The sequence below is a fragment of the Heterocephalus glaber genome, unplaced genomic scaffold (assembly GCF_053883595.1).
Source record: "Heterocephalus glaber isolate CG9 unplaced genomic scaffold, H.glaber_assembly_v1.0 deba00000122, whole genome shotgun sequence".
NCBI classification, from domain to species: Eukaryota; Metazoa; Chordata; class Mammalia; order Rodentia; family Bathyergidae; genus Heterocephalus; species Heterocephalus glaber.
In genome coordinates this window covers 72989447-73006785 of record NW_028258138.1, presented here as the reverse complement: position 1 = coordinate 73006785, position 17339 = coordinate 72989447, and the positions used below count along the sequence as shown (strand labels likewise).

General features: G+C 42.2%; 2 protein-coding genes across 13 annotated transcripts in view; one reads left to right on the top strand and one right to left on the bottom strand.

Moving 5' to 3' along the window:
- Window positions 1–17339, top strand: part of Parp9 (poly(ADP-ribose) polymerase family member 9) — a 134442-nt gene that overhangs the window by 79904 nt on the left and 37199 nt on the right. For 3 of the 10 annotated variants that reach the window (XM_087209313.1, XM_087209325.1, XM_087209297.1), the window contains exons 1-2: window positions 9633–9795; window positions 14414–14518. In XM_087209313.1, coding sequence (XP_087065439.1) covers window positions 14504–14518 — 15 coding nt within the window. In that variant the 5' untranslated portion in view covers window positions 9633–9795; window positions 14414–14503. Of the gene's footprint in view, window positions 1–9632; window positions 9945–14413; window positions 14519–17339 lie in introns of those variants that run through there. The other 7 variants (XM_087209315.1, XM_087209306.1, XM_087209303.1 and 4 more) reach the window with 4 other exon arrangements.
- Window positions 897–10168, bottom strand: Dtx3l (deltex E3 ubiquitin ligase 3L). Of its 3 annotated transcripts, none has more exons than XM_004873604.4 (5): window positions 10012–10168; window positions 8918–9126; window positions 5613–7139; window positions 4350–4567; window positions 897–2617 (listed from the first exon to the last, which is right to left on the bottom strand). In XM_004873604.4, exons 2-5 carry the CDS (start codon window positions 9029–9031, stop codon window positions 2536–2538), a joined length of 1941 nt encoding a protein of 646 aa, XP_004873661.2. In that variant the 5' UTR covers window positions 9032–9126; window positions 10012–10168; the 3' UTR covers window positions 897–2535. The 3 variants fall into 3 exon arrangements, with proteins under 3 accessions (XP_004873661.2, XP_004873660.2, XP_021106935.2); XM_004873603.4 differs by lacking the exon at window positions 10012–10168 and adding an exon at window positions 9427–9610; XM_021251276.2 differs by lacking the exons at window positions 4350–4567; window positions 10012–10168 and adding an exon at window positions 9427–9610.

Here is a 17339-nt window from a genome sequence, read left to right as displayed (position 1 = left end):
CAAAGCTGCCGAGGGCACAATGCTGCCAAGGGACTTGCAGTGCCTGCCCGAGGCGCCTTTGGAAGAGGCAGCCAGGGTGACAGCCTCAGCACCCATTGCCTCCTCCGGATGCCCACTTCTCTGCTTATTCCTTATACTCACTGCCTTGGGCTTGTACCTCCCAGACAAAGAGCATCTTAATCTTCACCTCAGTCTCAGTACCCAGTCAGTAAAAACGAAGTAGTGCTGAATTCACGTATGGAAACTAAAGGAGAAACAATACTAAACTATTCAGATAAGTGTAAGAAAGTCCAATGATGGTCTGATTTTTTTCCCTACTTTGATGCTATTTTTAGGGAAACATTAGATGATCAATTTTATTTTTTATTTCTTCTTTTGCTCTGGAGAGAAGAATGGGCCCAGTCTGCTCATGCTCTGAGCAAGGAGGGAACAGTAGTTTGATAGGATGTTACTTACGCTTTCTCCAGGCGAGAGGAAATTTGTCCCCTACGTTTCTCTTTATAGTAACCTATTTGCAATGAAGAAAGGAATTGAGGAATATGATTTTCACACCCAAAAGTGGCCACAGTGAACTGAATAGTAAAATTGTGGCTACTGTGATAATACAGTATTCAGCAAATAGCCAGACACCATGGTGCACACCTGTAGTCACTTGGGAGGTGGAGGCAGAAGGATTGCCTGGGGTTTGAGGCCAGCCTGGGCTACACAATGAGGCCCTCTCTCAAAACAAAAATAAAAACACCCTCCCCAAAAGTTAGCAAACAGCTTCACACAAAATCAGCCAAGACTCCCATGCACATGTATCCAACTATTTATGTGTGTGCTGCAGGAAACACCCAGAACCTGAACCTAAGGAAAAATGAAAAAGATTGATGGAAAAAAACACAGACAACCTGTTCCAAATATGGGCTTAATTTTATTTAAAGCAGATAATAACATCTTCCAAAGAGTGAAAGTAGTAATTCAAACACTCACTAACCAATTTTCACATCATGAAATGTGCATATGTACACAATGAAATACAGGATCCAGAACTTAGCAGAAACCAACTTTTGCTTCTTCAGAATCAATTTAGCCAAAAGATCAGAAGACAGAACAGAATCGGTTCACTGTAATGATAAAAATTAATGAGTCATGAATAGCTCAAAGTACAGACCAAATGCCGCTGCGTGCACCTGTAACCCCAGCTACTCAAGAGGCAGGAGGATCACAGGAGTCTGGAACAGGAGGATGGTGAGTTTGAGGCCAGATTAGACAACATAGTGAGACCCTATCTCAATAAAGGAACCAACAAAAAACACTAAATATATAATCTTATTTTTTAAAAAAACACAGATGTGCCATTTATCTTGAGTTTCCTTAACTCTCTGAACAAAAGAAAGTATTAGGAAAAAGGAAAAGAAATGGAGGTCTGAGTTCACAGGACAGGTTTATTTCAGAACAAACCTGAGAGGGGGCTGGGAATTTAGCTCAGTGGTTCCAGCACCTGCCTTGAAAGTGCAAGGTCCCAAGTTCAATCCCTGGTACCAAAAAATAAAAGAACAAATCTGAGAGGGACCGCTCTGACACTGGAGACCAGACAGGCTAACTCTCATGCATTCTTTTATAGGGTCATGGGCATAAAGGGGGGAAGGCTATAGCAGGAAAAAGTCACAATGGGACTTTTGAGGGGGAGAGTTCAATACAAAGGAGTTGTGGCTGTCCCCCTAGGAAGAGCAGGGCTGAATGATGGGAGTTGTGGATTGTAGTTATGGTCACTGGGCCTTATCAAATTTAGGAAACCTATTTCCCTCTATCAAGCTACTAGCAATATGAGTTGGGCAATAAAAATATATAAAGCACTAATTATATATCAGGCTTTGTATTAAAAATAATAGCCTTGGGCTGGGGATTTAGCTCAGTGGTTTTGCCGCCTGCTGCGCAAGCGCAAGGACCCGAGTTCAATCCCCGGTACCAAAAGTAAAATAAAATAAAATTTAAAAATAATAGCCTTGTTCTTATTCCTCTTATTACCAAAGGTTGCCCAATCTCTACTCCTGCCTACTTTTCTTGCTGGGGAGAAGGAGGGGAATATGGGTCTCTAATTTTCCAAAACCAAACTTGTTGCCAACAGGTAGAGGTTAAAGTGCAAACAAATAAGAAACTATAAAGTTTCATCCCAGAGATGGCCATGGGAAGAGGATCAAAGGATTTGTAGCTCAGGGGCTCTAGCTTATATCCCCAGCACCACAAAAGAAAGAAAAGGAAAAAACTGTCCATTGGTAGCAAGTAGTGGAACTGAAAGACGTAGATTATTATTTCAGACCCACCCAGACCCCAACCATGAAGGATACATGACACTTCCATAGCAAAGCTACATGGTTCTTGGGGCTTTTGTTTATCATAAAAAAGCAACACTCCAGAAATGCAGACTAGCAGATTTCTATTCTTATACAAACTACTTCTTCAGATGAAGTTTTAAAAAGGCTAGAGAAGGATGTTGATTAGCAATAACTCCTCAAACATATCTTTAGAAAGCTTGGTTAAGACATTCTTCTAGTGGTTTTCTTGTTCAATTCCTTTAGCTTTCAGCTCTTCCTTAACGCGTTTCAGGTAATTAGGATCAGGGTAGCCATATCTGCAGAAAGAAAAATCCCTTTAGCTCCATTACAAACGCTTCTTTGTAATCTGTACAGTAGACATTTGGCATATGAGGATTTAATATTCAGGGATGCAAACATTCACAATAATCCTGAGGACAAGTGAATATAATCTTTCATGAGTGTGCAGATGTGAATCATTTAGCTAGTAGGTGAGCCTAGCTATCTAAGCAGCATCTATCTTCCAACCAGGCTTTTATTATTTTTATTTTATTTTATTTTTTTGGTACCGGGGATCGAACCTGGGTCCTTATGCTTGCACAGCAGGCAGTGAAACCACTGAGCTAAATCCCTGGCCCCCACAACCAGGCTTTTAAAATTCTTAGTTTCTTGGGGCTGGGGATTTAGCTCAGTGGTTCTGTTTCCTGCCGTGCAAGCACAAAGTCCCGAGTTCGATCCCCAGTACCAAAAAAAAAAAAAAATTCTTAAGTTTCTTTTAAGTAGTAACTCTTATAAAGTTATAGCAATTTGCTGTATTTTATAGAGGAAGCATTATAAGAATATGCCAGAATTACAATTTTAGATTTTAAAAGGTCTTGACTTACTTCTTTTCGAATACCAGAGGTCTAAACTAGTCTGAGTTTCACACATGAAAAAATTCCTGTAACACAGACTTCACCATTACTAGTCTCTTATAAGTAAGACTTTTTCTAATGTGCTATTGGCCAAGTGAGTTCAGATACTTTGTGGATTGATGGGGAAAGGGGAGATAAATAAAGATGACCTTAAAGGAAGCAAAGTAAATAGCATTCCTCGAATCTGTCCTTCAAATAGTTAGGAAACCCCAAGTTAAATCAACTTAAGATATCAGTCATCTTGAATTCTGAAATCCCTTTCCCTATGACACAAGATTTAATAAAAGCATAATAGAGTCCCAGCACCTGGAAGGAAGCTCCCCCGCTGCCATTCCACACTCTTAGGGCAGAGAAGGTGAGCTGTTTGGGTGCCAGAGGCAAACCCCCCCCCCCATGGAAATGAGAAGATATGTAAACAAGCCTCAAAAACAGACTTCTGGATCACCTACAGCAATCCCAAAGGGAAAAGATGGAACAATCTGATACTCAATCACCTGGACTCTCTGAACTGGCAACAAAAGAGGATCTGGGAAAAATGAAATCAGATAATTTCTCAGATAACAGCAAAGATTTTGCTCATAATGCAAGACATGATTAATAAATCTAGAGAGGACACAGATAAAAAAATAGAGGATCTGAGGAACATGATGGAATCCCAACATAGGAAACAAATGGAATCCATAAAACAGATGCAAACAGATTTCCAGGAGATTAAAAACTCCATCAAAAGTCTGCATAGCAGAATGAACCAATGTGAGGATAGAATTTCAGATATAGGAGATAAGATTGCAATTAGTGACCAGGAAAAGAAAAATTGCTTTAAAATTATAAGGGAACACGAGAAATCAATCCAGCAGCTGTTAGATGATGCAAAGAAGAACAACATAAGACTGACTGGAGTCAATGAAGAAAGAGGAGAGTGCAGATGACATAATAAATGCATAATAGTTTGTGACTGGCAGGTAGAAGGTTATAGGGACCAATATTTCCATCTTTGAAATTATACCAGATTAGTATCTCAAAATACTTTACTGACCTAACACATCTGCTATAAACTCTTATATCCACATCTACAAATTGCCATATTTCACAATTCCTAAGCTTTATCAACCATTGGAATTCAAAAGACTCTCACTCTGATGGTCCTCCAAACCGGGATGTTTTGTGGTGGATATCATTCCATGTAATGACATCTGAGATATTTTGTGTTGAAGAATATCCCACTGTGAAAATTAGCTTGTGTTTAAAGGCTACTTGAAGCAGTTGCAAAATCTCTTTTCCTTCCTCATTATCAGGTAAGTATGCAGTTCGCTGTGTTCCAAAATAGGGCCTTCCTGGGTTTGGATGCTCTCTCTGTATGAAAATAAGAAAATGCTATGTGAAGACAGTTCCCTGTCTAAATTTTATTATATGTAATTTCTTAAAAGATACTTCAAGTCCATAAATTAGCTTTGTTGATAAAGGGCAGAAACCTGATTTTGAGGTAAAAGAACAGTTTGAGAGATTTCAAAGAATGTTTTTAGGCAAAGCATCTTAGATCACTCATCTTAAAAAACACTGGTGGAGGGCCGGGGATTTAGCTCAGTGGTTCCACTGCCTGCCTCAAAAGTGCAAGGTCCTGAGTTCAATCCCCGATATGGCAAAACAAACAAACAAACAAACAAAAAAACTGGTAGGGCTCCTGCCTTTCACCTGTAAAATGGGCCATTATCTTTTGGTGGGTGAACCATCCTTTTCTTACAAAAGACCAAGACAGAGATTCCTACAGATTCACAAATTCCACTGCCAAAAACACATAAGTATTCCCAGGTCCAACTGTAGTGTGCTTCTCTCTCCTGAGGGCCTGAACTTCTTTGAGTGTGTACTTTTATATTTCTTTCCAATAAATCCCTTTATGCCTCTTAAAAATAAATACATTTTATTATATGTATATCTGTGTTCATATGTAGGTAGTACAAATCAAAAGCAAGAAAAGTATTAAAAATTTTACTCATGATCCTAATAGTTTATTTTCTCCTCTTTCCTCAAACTCACTCAGAATACCCTCTACCTTCCCAACTTCCCCCATCCTAAAACGTAATCTCCAGCCACATTTTCTCTATTTTAAGGAACTGACATGACAGGCTGGGTGTAGCTCAGTGGTAGAGCACCTGCTTGGTATGTGTAAGATCCTGCATTCAATCCCCAGTACCACCACCACCAAAAAAAAAAAAAAAGACATGAAAATATCTAAATTATTAGCAAACAATGTGACTTTTATCAATATTTCAGTCCCTTGCATGTGACCATGGGATAATTCCCAAAGAAATGCACTGTCTACTAAACAACAGAGCAGTCCCTTTTGTTCTGGTAAACCTAGCACAGTGGAAAGAAACACAGGGACCTCAGAAACACTTACTGTTTGTATGCCTCCCTTCATGGAGTATTTAATCACAATGGTGCCACAGGATTTATAACCTGGAAGTGGTTCTTTCATCAGGGTGTAAGTCATGGTTCCTTCTGGCTGATTCCCTTTCTGGATACCATAGGAAGTCTGACATAGAGGACATACTGGCTTATATGACATGGATTTCTTGATACAAGGGTCACAGAATTCATGCTTACACTTTGGAAGCACATATTTGTTACTAATGGTGTCCATGCAGATGCTGCAGATGTCTGTTTCTTTCTTATCCATTTCTGAGCTCACAGAACTTGCAGAGCCCTTGAGTGGAGGTGAAGCTGCTTTTGAGTCATTACTATCAAGGTGTATGAGGGTTTCAAGATCATCGTTCAGTTTCTCTCCAACCGATGGCAACAGTTGTAAAAAAAACTGCTTGGCCTGTGCAAGGTGATCTGGCAAGCCGGTCAAAGTTATTGACGCTTGATCCAGTGCAAAATGTACATTTGGATGTTTTTTGCTAAAGTCATCAGCAAATTTGGTCCTGCGCAGGTGTTTTCTCTCCTTACCCAAATCTTTCAGTAGAAGGACTTCACTCATCAGCAGAGAGGAGGCATGCTGAAGGGCATCAATGAAGCTTGCATAAGCATGCACAGACAGATTTACCTCTTTGTCCTTAGGATTGAATTGAATGTAGGTTTTCTGGTTTTTCTCCCAAACCTTACAGTGAGTGTTGTACTTCTGCTCTATCTCTGCTATCTCCTGGAGTAATTCAGCTAGAAGTTTATAACGGGCAGTATCAACCTCAATTGCATTGGTCATGGAATTGGGGACCAAGATTTTCACAGGTGGCTTGACAAAACCTTCAGACATTTTTTGTTTGGCAGTTGTGATGTCGTCTATGGTTCCGAGGAGAGTTAGCCCCTTTCTGTGCTCCTTTATGAGAAGCTTTGGAAAACAGCAGCTTAGTTTGTGTTTGATTTCATTTGCCTGTTTACTGTCTGCTAAAGGGACATGTTCATGCTTCAGAGATTCTGTTTTCTTCTGAAACTCACTGACAAAATACTCTCGAGCTGCTTCTAGGTCACCTGATTGACTGCAGGTGAAGTCTACACAGACCATACTGGGAAGGGAACTGGATTGAATTTTGATGTTTACACCAAATCTCTCCTTGATTGAATTTATTTTATCAGGACAGGTATATTTGAAGTATTCAAGCAAAAACAAGGGAACTTCAAAATGGTTTCCTTTTTCTTCTGAGCTGGTTTGGGGTTCAGAAGGAGAAAATCTGCTGACCCAGTCATGCTGGTCAGGGGGCTTCCTCTCCGTGATGGAAGGGGAAGACTCCTGTTTCTGCTCATTTCCCAGGAGCTGCATACTCAAGAAGTGGTATATTTTTTCAATATCTCTGAAGTCACCACACACACTCTCAATTCCATTGTGACCCTCCGTCTTTTTGATAGTGGGGCAGACAGTGGCTACCTGTGACCTCTGCTCTTTGGAGAACAGGTCACAGTTCAGGTCAGCTGTTACAGTGAGAAAGATCTGAAATTTAAAAGGAACAGGAACAAATAAAATCTCTCAGATATTCAACCTAACAGTCTCCTCTTCAGGAGAAAGCCTAGAGACCAAAGAAATAGCCACTGTGTCTAGGGCTAACTTGTTCAAATGCTCCGAGAGGACATAGTATGCTGCAGACCAGAGGGTCTCAGTCCTGTCTGTACATTAGATTCACCTGGAAAGTTAACAAAAAGACCCCACGTCTGAGGCCTAAACCCAGAGACTCATATAACTGAGTTGTCTGCAGTGGAGCCTGGGCACGAGCATTTTTACAGCTGTAAGATCTATGATTTAGGGCTGCCACTGTCTGTATGACCTTCCTTGGAGGACCAAAGGCACTTTTGTTCTCTGGCCAAGTTGCTGTCATCCTCACAAATGTGCCTATGAGCTTGGAAGGGAACCATAAATCTAAGGAGGGTATTTTCCCTCTCCTACTATTTTTTTCCTCTTATTTACTCTCCATCCTTAAAAAGCTAAACACTTGACTTCATGCAAATGTCTAGGCCCTTTTAAACTCTGGTCTTTAGAAGCTCAATTATGATACATTACACTAGGATAAAAAGGAAAGAGGCCAATGTAATGTAATATAAAAGCAAATTGTCTAGTGTTTTGCCTCCCTTCGAGTTCTTTGCACATACTCTTTTCCCTGCATGGAATAGTCTTCTTCTAGTCTTCAAACTGCTTCCTGAACCCAGACTCTTCTCACACCTCTGTGGGGACCACCTGGAGTCCAGGCCAATATCATCTTCTACTTGACCCCTGAAACCTCTCCCAGCTGGGCTCTGCGACATGTGAGCTTCTACTCTGCAGCCAGAAAAATGTAAACCAGATGGCTCCACTCACTTGCCTCAAAAACCTCTGATGAATCTCCCAATGTTCAAGTTAAAATCGGAAGCCTACACTTTCATCCCCGCAAAGATCTGACTTCTGGGTACCTCTCCAAGTTCCTAGCACTGTCTCCCTTGCTCCTGGCCCTCCCTGCGCCCTGGCTTCCTTGAAGTTTCTGGGGATCAGGATGGAAGCTCTTAGGTGGCTAAGAAAGTGTGCTTCCCTTAGTCTAGAATGTTCTTCCCCCAGAAACCCGCCCAGGTAGCTCCCTTTCTTCCTTCATGTCTCTATTCAGATGACACCTCATTGGAGAGGTTCTTGACAACCTATTTCAAATAGTGATTCTGTCACTATCATTTATCTTTCATTATTAGTCTTCTTAGCACTTCACCACTGACAGACATTTTACTATCAATTTGTTCAACCTTATTATCCTTTCCCCTTACGAGAAAGGTCCTGACTGTGGAGTCTCCCACATGCCTAGTTGTGTTCCCAACCCTTGTAACAGTGCCTGGCACACAGTAGGCAGTTGATAACTATTTGTTGCATGAATCTCTGCATGGCTGGCTCCTTCCCATCGTTTAAGTTGCAGGCCAAATGTCAATTCTGCAGAAAATCTGGCTCTGACTTTTGGCCAACTCTCCTCCCCTTTCTCGCCCTGGCCCTGTTCCTTTCTGAGGCAAAACCCTATTTTATCCTCCTCTTAGCTGCAGTGGTGTGATTTTTCGTTTTTATTTTTCATTTGCTTGCTTATCTTTCTGTGTTCCTCTCCAGCCCCAAAGTGAGCTGGAGAACTCGGACTTTGCTTTGCTCACCACTGAGTCTCAATGACTGAGCCAATGGTCAGCTCAGGGCATGTCGCCAGGGCTGGGTTGCTGGGCAGAGATGGCACAGGTGTGGTGCCCACAGAGGCAGCCCCTTCTGCCATCGCTCACCTTTTGGACACAGGGGTCCACAGCATTGGGAACAGATCCTTCATGGGAAGGCTTTGCACCAAACTGGGTTTCAGCTTGTGACTGGGGCAACGTAATGCTGGATTCCGGGTTCATCTCTGTTGGATCCTCAGTGGTTTCCAGGAAAATGGTCACAGGTTTGCTGTCAGCCTGAATTTGGTGCTCTCTCTTTTTCAACACTCTCTCCTTGGCTTCAGGGGAGACATCAAACATATTCACACAGAAATTGGAGAGGTTTCAGAGACAGAGAGAGAGTTGGCCTTCCCTATCTCTGTGGATTGGTTCCAGGAACCCCCAAAGACACCCAAATCCACAGGTGCTCAAATCTTTTACATAAAAATGCATCTAACAGCCTGTGTGCATCTGTTGGAAGGCAGAGGGAGTCTAGTGGGCGCAGGCCCCGTTCTTGTCCCCCAAGTCACTGCCACACTCTCCCAGCTTGAGCTGGGCCCCCAAGGCGCCCCGCACGCCCTGCCCTGTCCGGAGCTCACCTGCCCTTTCTCTGAACTCCACCAGGAAAGTGTCCTGGGCCCTGCGGTCCAAGGGCTGGACAGTGCACTCCCCGCCGCCGGACTGCCGGCTCTGGAAATAGCTTTCCAGTTTCCAGCGAAGCCGGGGCGCGTACTCGGACACCCGCACGAGGAGCGGGGACGGTGGGCGGGCGAGGGGCTCCATGGCTCTCGAGTCTGGCGGAGCGGGGCTCGGGACGCAGCGGAGAGGTTCCAGACTAAGGCGCGACCCGCCCGCCGCCTGGGCCCGAAGTTTCAGTTTCACTTCCCCGGAGGTCCCTCCCTGTTCCCGGCAGAGCCGCCTCCCCCTCCTCTTTGTGGTTGCTCCCTTGCTCCGGTGGCCGTCGTCGGGTGAGTAGATCGGGCACCTGGGGTCGGGCTCCCCCAGACTCTCGGGGTCCCTGACCACCGGGGCCCGGGGCCAGGCTTCCTCCTTTCAGGGCTGGGCGAGGAAATTAAGTTTCGACTGTGCTGGTCTTACTATTATTTGACGCTAAAAGGTAATTCACATTCTATATTCAGATTAAAGTTAGCTAGTTTTTATTTTTTGTAATTGAAGCGTTTTACCTGCATTGTACCTGTTCCCTCACGCCTGTGAGATTGACGCTTGGGACTTTGGTGCCCTCCCTCATCGGCTGGCCAACAGCTCTGAACTGGCAGCTCTGTCCCTGGGAGCTCATGTTCTCAAGGCCGGGTCAGGGGGAGGAAGACCTGCCCACAGAGAAGCCAAACCCAAGAACGGCTGGGATGGAATGGGGAGGGAGAAAGGTGGGAGAATGAGGGACCGAGGAAGGGCTGGCACACATCTGTACAGTCCAGTAGAAATATCGTGGGAGCCACAGTGTTAATCCTAAAATTCTTAGTCATATTTTAGAATAGGTGAAATTAACTTTACTGATAAGGTCTTTAGCTCAGTAAATCCAAACTTTATTTATTTTTAAAATTTATTTGTCTCTACGTAGTCTAGGCTGAACTTGAACTCACTATGTAGCCCAGACTGGCCTCAACTTAGCAGTGATCCTCCTGCCTCAGTTTCCTAAGTGCTGGGATTACGGGTGTGCACCACCATGCCCAACTATCCAAACTTTAATCATTTTATCCTGTAATGGTGATATCACATGATGGATCTGAGAGATAGATTCTAGGATCTTATGTACAGCAAACAAAGAATTACAAGTGTAGATCCAATGGTAAAAGAAAAAGCAGCTACATTTATCGAAGATAACAGGAAGGTATCCCCAGTGCAGCTCTGTGCTAACAGAAGCAAAAAGGGGGACAAACAGAAAAGTGGTTTCAGGGGTGATGGAAATAAGAAACACTCAGATAAATCAGGCTTTCTGATTTTAAAAGCTGTATACCCCACCAGGATGGCTCTTATTTGGTCTCTGAATAAGACTGACAGAAATGATTGACAGGGTGCTGAGTCTCTCAAAGGCATGATAGTAAACATGCCTATCCCAGAATGCACTTTGGTTAAATCACATACATGACATGCAGTCCATATATATGAAACTTTAACAAGCATCGAATGGGGAGAAGGTTACTCAAGGTCAGACCCTGAGCTCTAACACGCATGCACTCGGGCCTAGAGCATTAGAGATTTCCTGGGTCTTTGTCATTTTTATTTCTGCTTCTCTTAGGACCCTGGAAGGAGGATTGGCCCTGGGGTGTGCCCTAAATTCAGGTGGATGGAGAGGGAGGGGTCTCCCAGTGCCAGTTGTGCTATTTCACTAACAGGATTGTGTATGTTCTTTTTGTCATACTAAGTTTTTGTTTTTCTTACACTGACCTCACATATCAATTCAGACTAACCAGGTCTAATGCTCGACAGCTACATATGTCTAATGGTCTACCCTAGACAGCACAGGCCTAGATAGTGAAAGGTCTTCGAGACTGGGAAGAGAAATGGAAAGATTGAGACAAGGGACGCAGGAGAATGATGTGGCAGTTTTGTATTTTAGAAGGCCCAGGATACATTTCCAAGCAGGAAGAGGCCAGAAATGAGGCTTTAGCATGTAGCAGATAAGACTGGAAATGGATCAGCCTTTATGGGCAGCAAGCTGGCAATACTATCAGAATTATAATTGCATATACATTGTGGCTGCACTTCTAGGAATGTGTCCCATTGATGTATCAGTGCCTGTGTGAAGGGACCTCTGTATAAAGTTGTTCTTCACAGTCTTGTTTATTATAGCTTAAGATTGGGACTCCTTGGATGTCCATAAACAGGGGGCAACATTTAAATAACTTAGAGTGTGACTGTACCATGGAATACAATGAGTTGTTTAAAAAATGAAAAGAGGGCACTCTCAATGTGCTACTATGGACAGATCTCTAGATACATTAAGTGGGAACAATGAGGTACAGAAAAGTGTATATAAGATGCTACCTTTTGTGAAGAGATGCCTCTCCATGGATACAGGAGAGGTGCTGATTTCCTGAGTAGAATTTAGTGAGCAAGATATGAGGAGGCTTTTACACTTTCTGAATTTGAGCCATATAAATGTAATACTTATTCAAACAATTAACTGTAAAATCAGATACTACATAAAAATGTTTAGAAAGAGTGTTAGAACAGTTAATGTGGAGTGTCATCTTAATTGGTTTTGGGAGCTGTCTAGGGAATTGGTGGAGCACACTTCTAGGGGAGTCATTGAGGTGTGGCCTTGGGGGTCCTGTATATGTCTGTTCCCTCACTTTTTCCTTTCTGGGACTGATCCCCTGCTCTGCTTCCCAGATGCCATGAGCTAAGCATCTTTCCTCTGCCATACCTTCCTGCCATGATGTTCTTGCCTTTGGAGACAGCTGCCTATGGACTGAATGCCCCTAAACCCTGAGCTGAATCAAATCTCTCCTCTTTTAAGTTGTGGGTATTGGGCATTCTGTCCCAGTGATACAAAAAGGCTGTCTAATACAAGTGTATTGCTGAGACCTTGGGTACAGCAGTGTTTCAAGGAAAGCAGAGTAGGGGCATATTAGAGAGTGACTTAGGTGTTTGGGCCCCGAGATGGGCTGGATATGGGACAAAGAGAAAATTTAAGGATAATTCTTAGATTTTTTTTATTTGAGTGGGCAAATGGTGTATCATTTACTCAACTGTGGAAACCATAGATAAATAAAGCTTGGGTATTAGTGGGAGTAGAAGGAAATAGGAATGAGGACATAAGTTTTGCAGAAAGTATATTGGAGGGGATTGTGTTACTCTCAGGTAGAGTTGGAAAGTGAGGCCCAGAAGAGCCATAACTTAGACATATAGATATGAGGGTCCTATTTGCAGTGGGAGAGTCAAAACCCTGGGAGTGGATGAAATAATCGAAGCAGATTATGTAGAATGAGATGAGAAGTGCCTCTCAGACAGACACCTGAGCAAACCGTTAATGGGTGGAAGTGAATTCAGGGAAAAGACCTGTAAAGAAAAAGCGAGAGGTAACCAACCAACCAAGAGAAGAAGGCATAGGAGAAAACAAGAAAGCCAAGTTTCAGGAATCAAAGAATGAAGTGCCTCAGAAAGGAATCAAACTATCTTCTCTAGAACACTTCCTTGGGGTTAATCACAGGGAAGACCCTGACAGTTTCAGAGGAGTGCCAAGGTGGGGAGCCAGACTCTGCCAGGCTGAGCAGGCAGGTGAGCAGGAGTCAACTGCTCTTTCCAGAAGTTTGGTTCCCTGTGAAGAGATAGACACAGTTGCAACCAGGGATGGAAAGTTGGGAGGGCTTTCGTTGTTACTGTTATTTTTTTAAAGGAAGAGATGAAAGTTTTAAGAAATGTGACTCATGTTTCTAATTCTTTGGGGTTAAATGGAGGCTGTGGATACCACCTCCACAGACATGTTTTTCTCCCGGCCTTTAAACCTGGTCTGCAGACAGAAGCAAGTGCAACATCTACAGGGAAAAACCAGCAACCTACAGCAAACCCAGGTCTTCCTTCTTTTGTGAAAACATCAGTGCCCTCTAGTGGCAGAAATGCATCTTGTCCTTGCATTTCAGGGTTGTAGACTTAACCCCTTTTCCTAATGGTGCTCTGATACTGTAGCTGGTTGTGTATCTATTTTTTCTATTGCAAAAACATTAGAAATCACTTCAGAGACCGAAAGATAACAGCAAGTGTGGACCACAATATCTTTAAGAATTTTCATCATCATTCTTAAAATTCACAACCTTTTAATTTGTACCTATTAGAGGGAAAAAACATTACAATGTAATTTTTCCCAGGTGTGCTAATTTTTATCCAGATATGCGCTATCTAGTTAGGTCAAGGATATTTATCACAAACTCAGTAACACAGCCCTTACAAGAACAAACGGGATTTCGTCTTTCTTTAAACACTGTCCTTTGGGAGACTGAGGCAGGAGGATCACCCCGAGTTGGAGGCCAACCAAAACTGCATAGTGAGTTTGAGGCCAGCCTAAACTACACAGCAAGAGACCCTGTCTCAAAAACTAAAACAGCCAGGGATTTAGCTCAGGGTCACTGCGCCTACCTCACAAGTGCAAGATCCTGAATTTGATTCCCCAGTACTGAGAGGAAAAAAAGGAAAAACAAAAACAAAAACAAAAACCATCACTCTCCAGGGGTTTTCACTGGGTCACAAGGCTGGTTTTTCTCTCTGTTCTTTGAATGCTGCATTCAGTCTCACCACTTTGTTATCTTCCTCTTCTACATATGTAAAGACCTGTGGCATCCTTCAAAGCCTGGCTGGAGTCTTACCTTTTCCATAAAGCTCTCCCTGGTCCAGCCCTTACAGCTTTTCCCCTCTCTGAACTACCACCATGGTTTCAGTTTCAGTCGAACTTCTGGAGAGGACAAAAGGTAAACAGTAACAACAGCAAAACAACATATGCATATTCACCGAAGGGGAAAAAGAACTACTCAGGATGAGAAATCTTGTTGAGTCCTCCTATAGAATATTTGTACCACATCTCCTCTACTTCTGGTCAGTGCTTACTGTGTTCTTTCTATTTGTTCCTAGAAGTAGCCCACTGTATCTGGGAACTGGAGTCTACATTTGGAAACACAAAAGAGAGTATAAACAGTGAAAGACCCACTGGGGACCTGGAGGATGGCCTTTTCCATGGTAAAAAGCATAAACATCTGCACTTCATGAACCTTGATCAGTACATAGATAGTTATCCCTATAACAGCAAGAAATTGAAGTCTTTGGTTATATCTAGCATCCTGATGTGGCTTTAATTGCCCAGTAAAAGCTTTCTCCTTGCACTCTGTGGGAAATGAGGAATCAAGAGTATGCTAATTTAATTGACAGTGTCAACTTGAAGGTGGACATTTTTAAAATGTCCCTTCCATATCATTTGGATTTTCTTCACTCATTCAGCAATTCTTTTTCAGGATAAAGGAAGGGGGTGATAGAAAAGGAATAAAATCGAGGGGATAAGGAAAGGTATTTCATTTGCTAAATCTGAATATTCTCCCTTAAGGCTTGTGTCATGAAATAGACGGTTGAAAGTGGACTAGAAAGTGGACTAGTGAAATAGACTGTTCTGTCTGAAGAAACTCCACAAGACTTCAGAGACTGGAGCCTGTCTGAGAATTTGGAGTCATTTTGTTTTGTTTTGTTTTTGTTAAATACTTTTATTGGTACATTTTAGGTATACAACACAATTACATTTCTCATTGGGAATTGTACCTTTACATAATGCATCTTGGTTCTTATTTTTTCCCCATTCCTAGCCCTCCCTTCACGCCCTCCACCCTTCCCTATTTACAAAGACTTTATTTCCATTTTTTCCACTTCTCATCATTTTTTTCCTTTCTCTTCTTTCCTTTCCCCTGCCCCTCCCACTACCCCTACCCCTTTGGACCTTTTCTTCCTATTTTGCATTATCGATTATTCATTCTAATCATTGGTACATTTTAGGTATACAATATAATGACATTCATCATTAGAAATTTGCACCTTTACATAATCTCTCTTGGTTCTTATTTTTCACCCTTGCCCAGCCCTCCCTTCAACCCCTCCATTCCTCCCTATTTACAAATATTTTGTTCCTATTTTTCCATTTTCTCATATTAATCCCATTCCCTTCTATCCTTTCCCCTACCCCTCCCACTTCCTTCCCCTTTGCCCCTTTTCTTCCTATTTCACATTACCTATTATACATTTTAGTCCTTATTTACACTTTCAGTTTCTCACACCAGAGAAACTATTTGGTATTTATACATGTGTGTTCTATTTATTTCACTTAAGAGTATCGCCTCAATGTGCATCCACTTAGCTATAAATGTCTCTAATTTCTCATTTCTTATGGCTGAGTAGTACTCCATTTTATAAAAAAAACCACATTTTCTTGATCCAGTCTCCAGTTGATGGGCATTTGGGCTGTTTCCAAGTTTTAGCTATCACAAACTGTGCTGCTATGACCATGGGCGCACATACATCACTGTGGTATGATTCTTTTAATTCTTTGGGGAAGATCCCCAGCAATGGAATAGTAGGGTCAAATGGGATTTCCAGTCCTAGTTCTTTGAGGTATCTCCATACTGATTTCCACAGTGGTTGCACCAGTCTACACTCCCACCAGCAGTGGAGCAGGGTTCCTCTTTCCCCACAGCCCTGCCAGCATTTGTTACTGGTTGATTTCATGATAGCAGCCATTTTTTCTGTAGTGAAGTGGAATCTTAGCATTGTTTTCATTTGGATCTCTCGAATGACCAGTGATGTTGAACATTTTTTCATGTATTTATTTGCTATTTCTACTTCTTTGTCTGAGAAATGTCTATTCATTTCAGATGCCCATTTTCAGATTGGGTCTTTAAATTTGGGAGGTCTGATCTTTTTAAGTTCTTTATAGATTTGAGATAGTAGACCTTTGTCTGAGGAAAAGCAGGTGAAGATTTTTTCCCACATTGTGGGTTGTCTCTTCACACTGCTGGTGGTTTCTCTTGCTGTGCAGAAGCTTTTTTTAGTTTTTTTGTTTTTTTGGTACCGGGGATCGAACTCGGGTCCTTGCGCTTGTGCAGCAGGTGGTGGAACCACTGAGCTAAATCCCCGGCCCATGCAGAAGCTTTTTAATAAGAAGAGATCCCACCTGTTCATTGTGCTAGTTCATGGGCAACTGAGGTTTTGTTCATAAAATCTTTTCCTACACCAATGTCTTCAAGAGTTCTACCTAACCTCTGTTCCAACTGGTTCAGAGTTTCTATTTTAATATTTAGATCTTTAATCTATTTTGATTTTAGTTTAATGCATGGCCAGAGATATAGGTCTAGTTTTAATCTTTGGCAAGTTGAAACCCAATTTTTCCAGCACCATTTATTAAAGAGGCTATCTTTCCTCCAGTGAGGGTGTTTGGTTCCTTTATCAAAGATGAGATGGCTGAGTGTGTCTGGCGTTGTTTCTGCATCTTCTAATCTGTTCCACTGGTCCTCAGGTCTGTTTCTTTGCCAGTACTATGCTGTTTTTATCACAGTAGCTTTGGAGTATAGTTGCAGGTTGGGGATTGTGATACCCCCTGCCATGTCTTTGTTACCTAGAATTGCTTTTGCTATTCTGGGTCTCTTCTTGTTCCAAATGAGTTTGTGGATTGTTTTCTCAAGGTCCATGAAGTTTGCTGCTGGGATCTCAATTGGAATTGCATTAAATCTATATAGCAGTTTTGGAAGGATGGCCATTTTCACTATATTAATCTTCCTACCCAGGAGCAGAGGATGTCTGTCCATTTTCTGATATCATCTTCAATCTCTCTTTTCACAGTGCTATAGTTTTCAAAGAAGAGGTCTTTGATTTCTTTCGTTAGGTTGATTCCTAGGTATTTCAGTTTTTTGGATGCTGTTGTGAAAGAAGTTATTTGCCCTATTTCTCTCTCAGTGAGTCTGTCATTCGTGTAGAGGAAAGCTATTGATTTTTGTGTGTTGACCTTGTAACCAGGTACTTGACT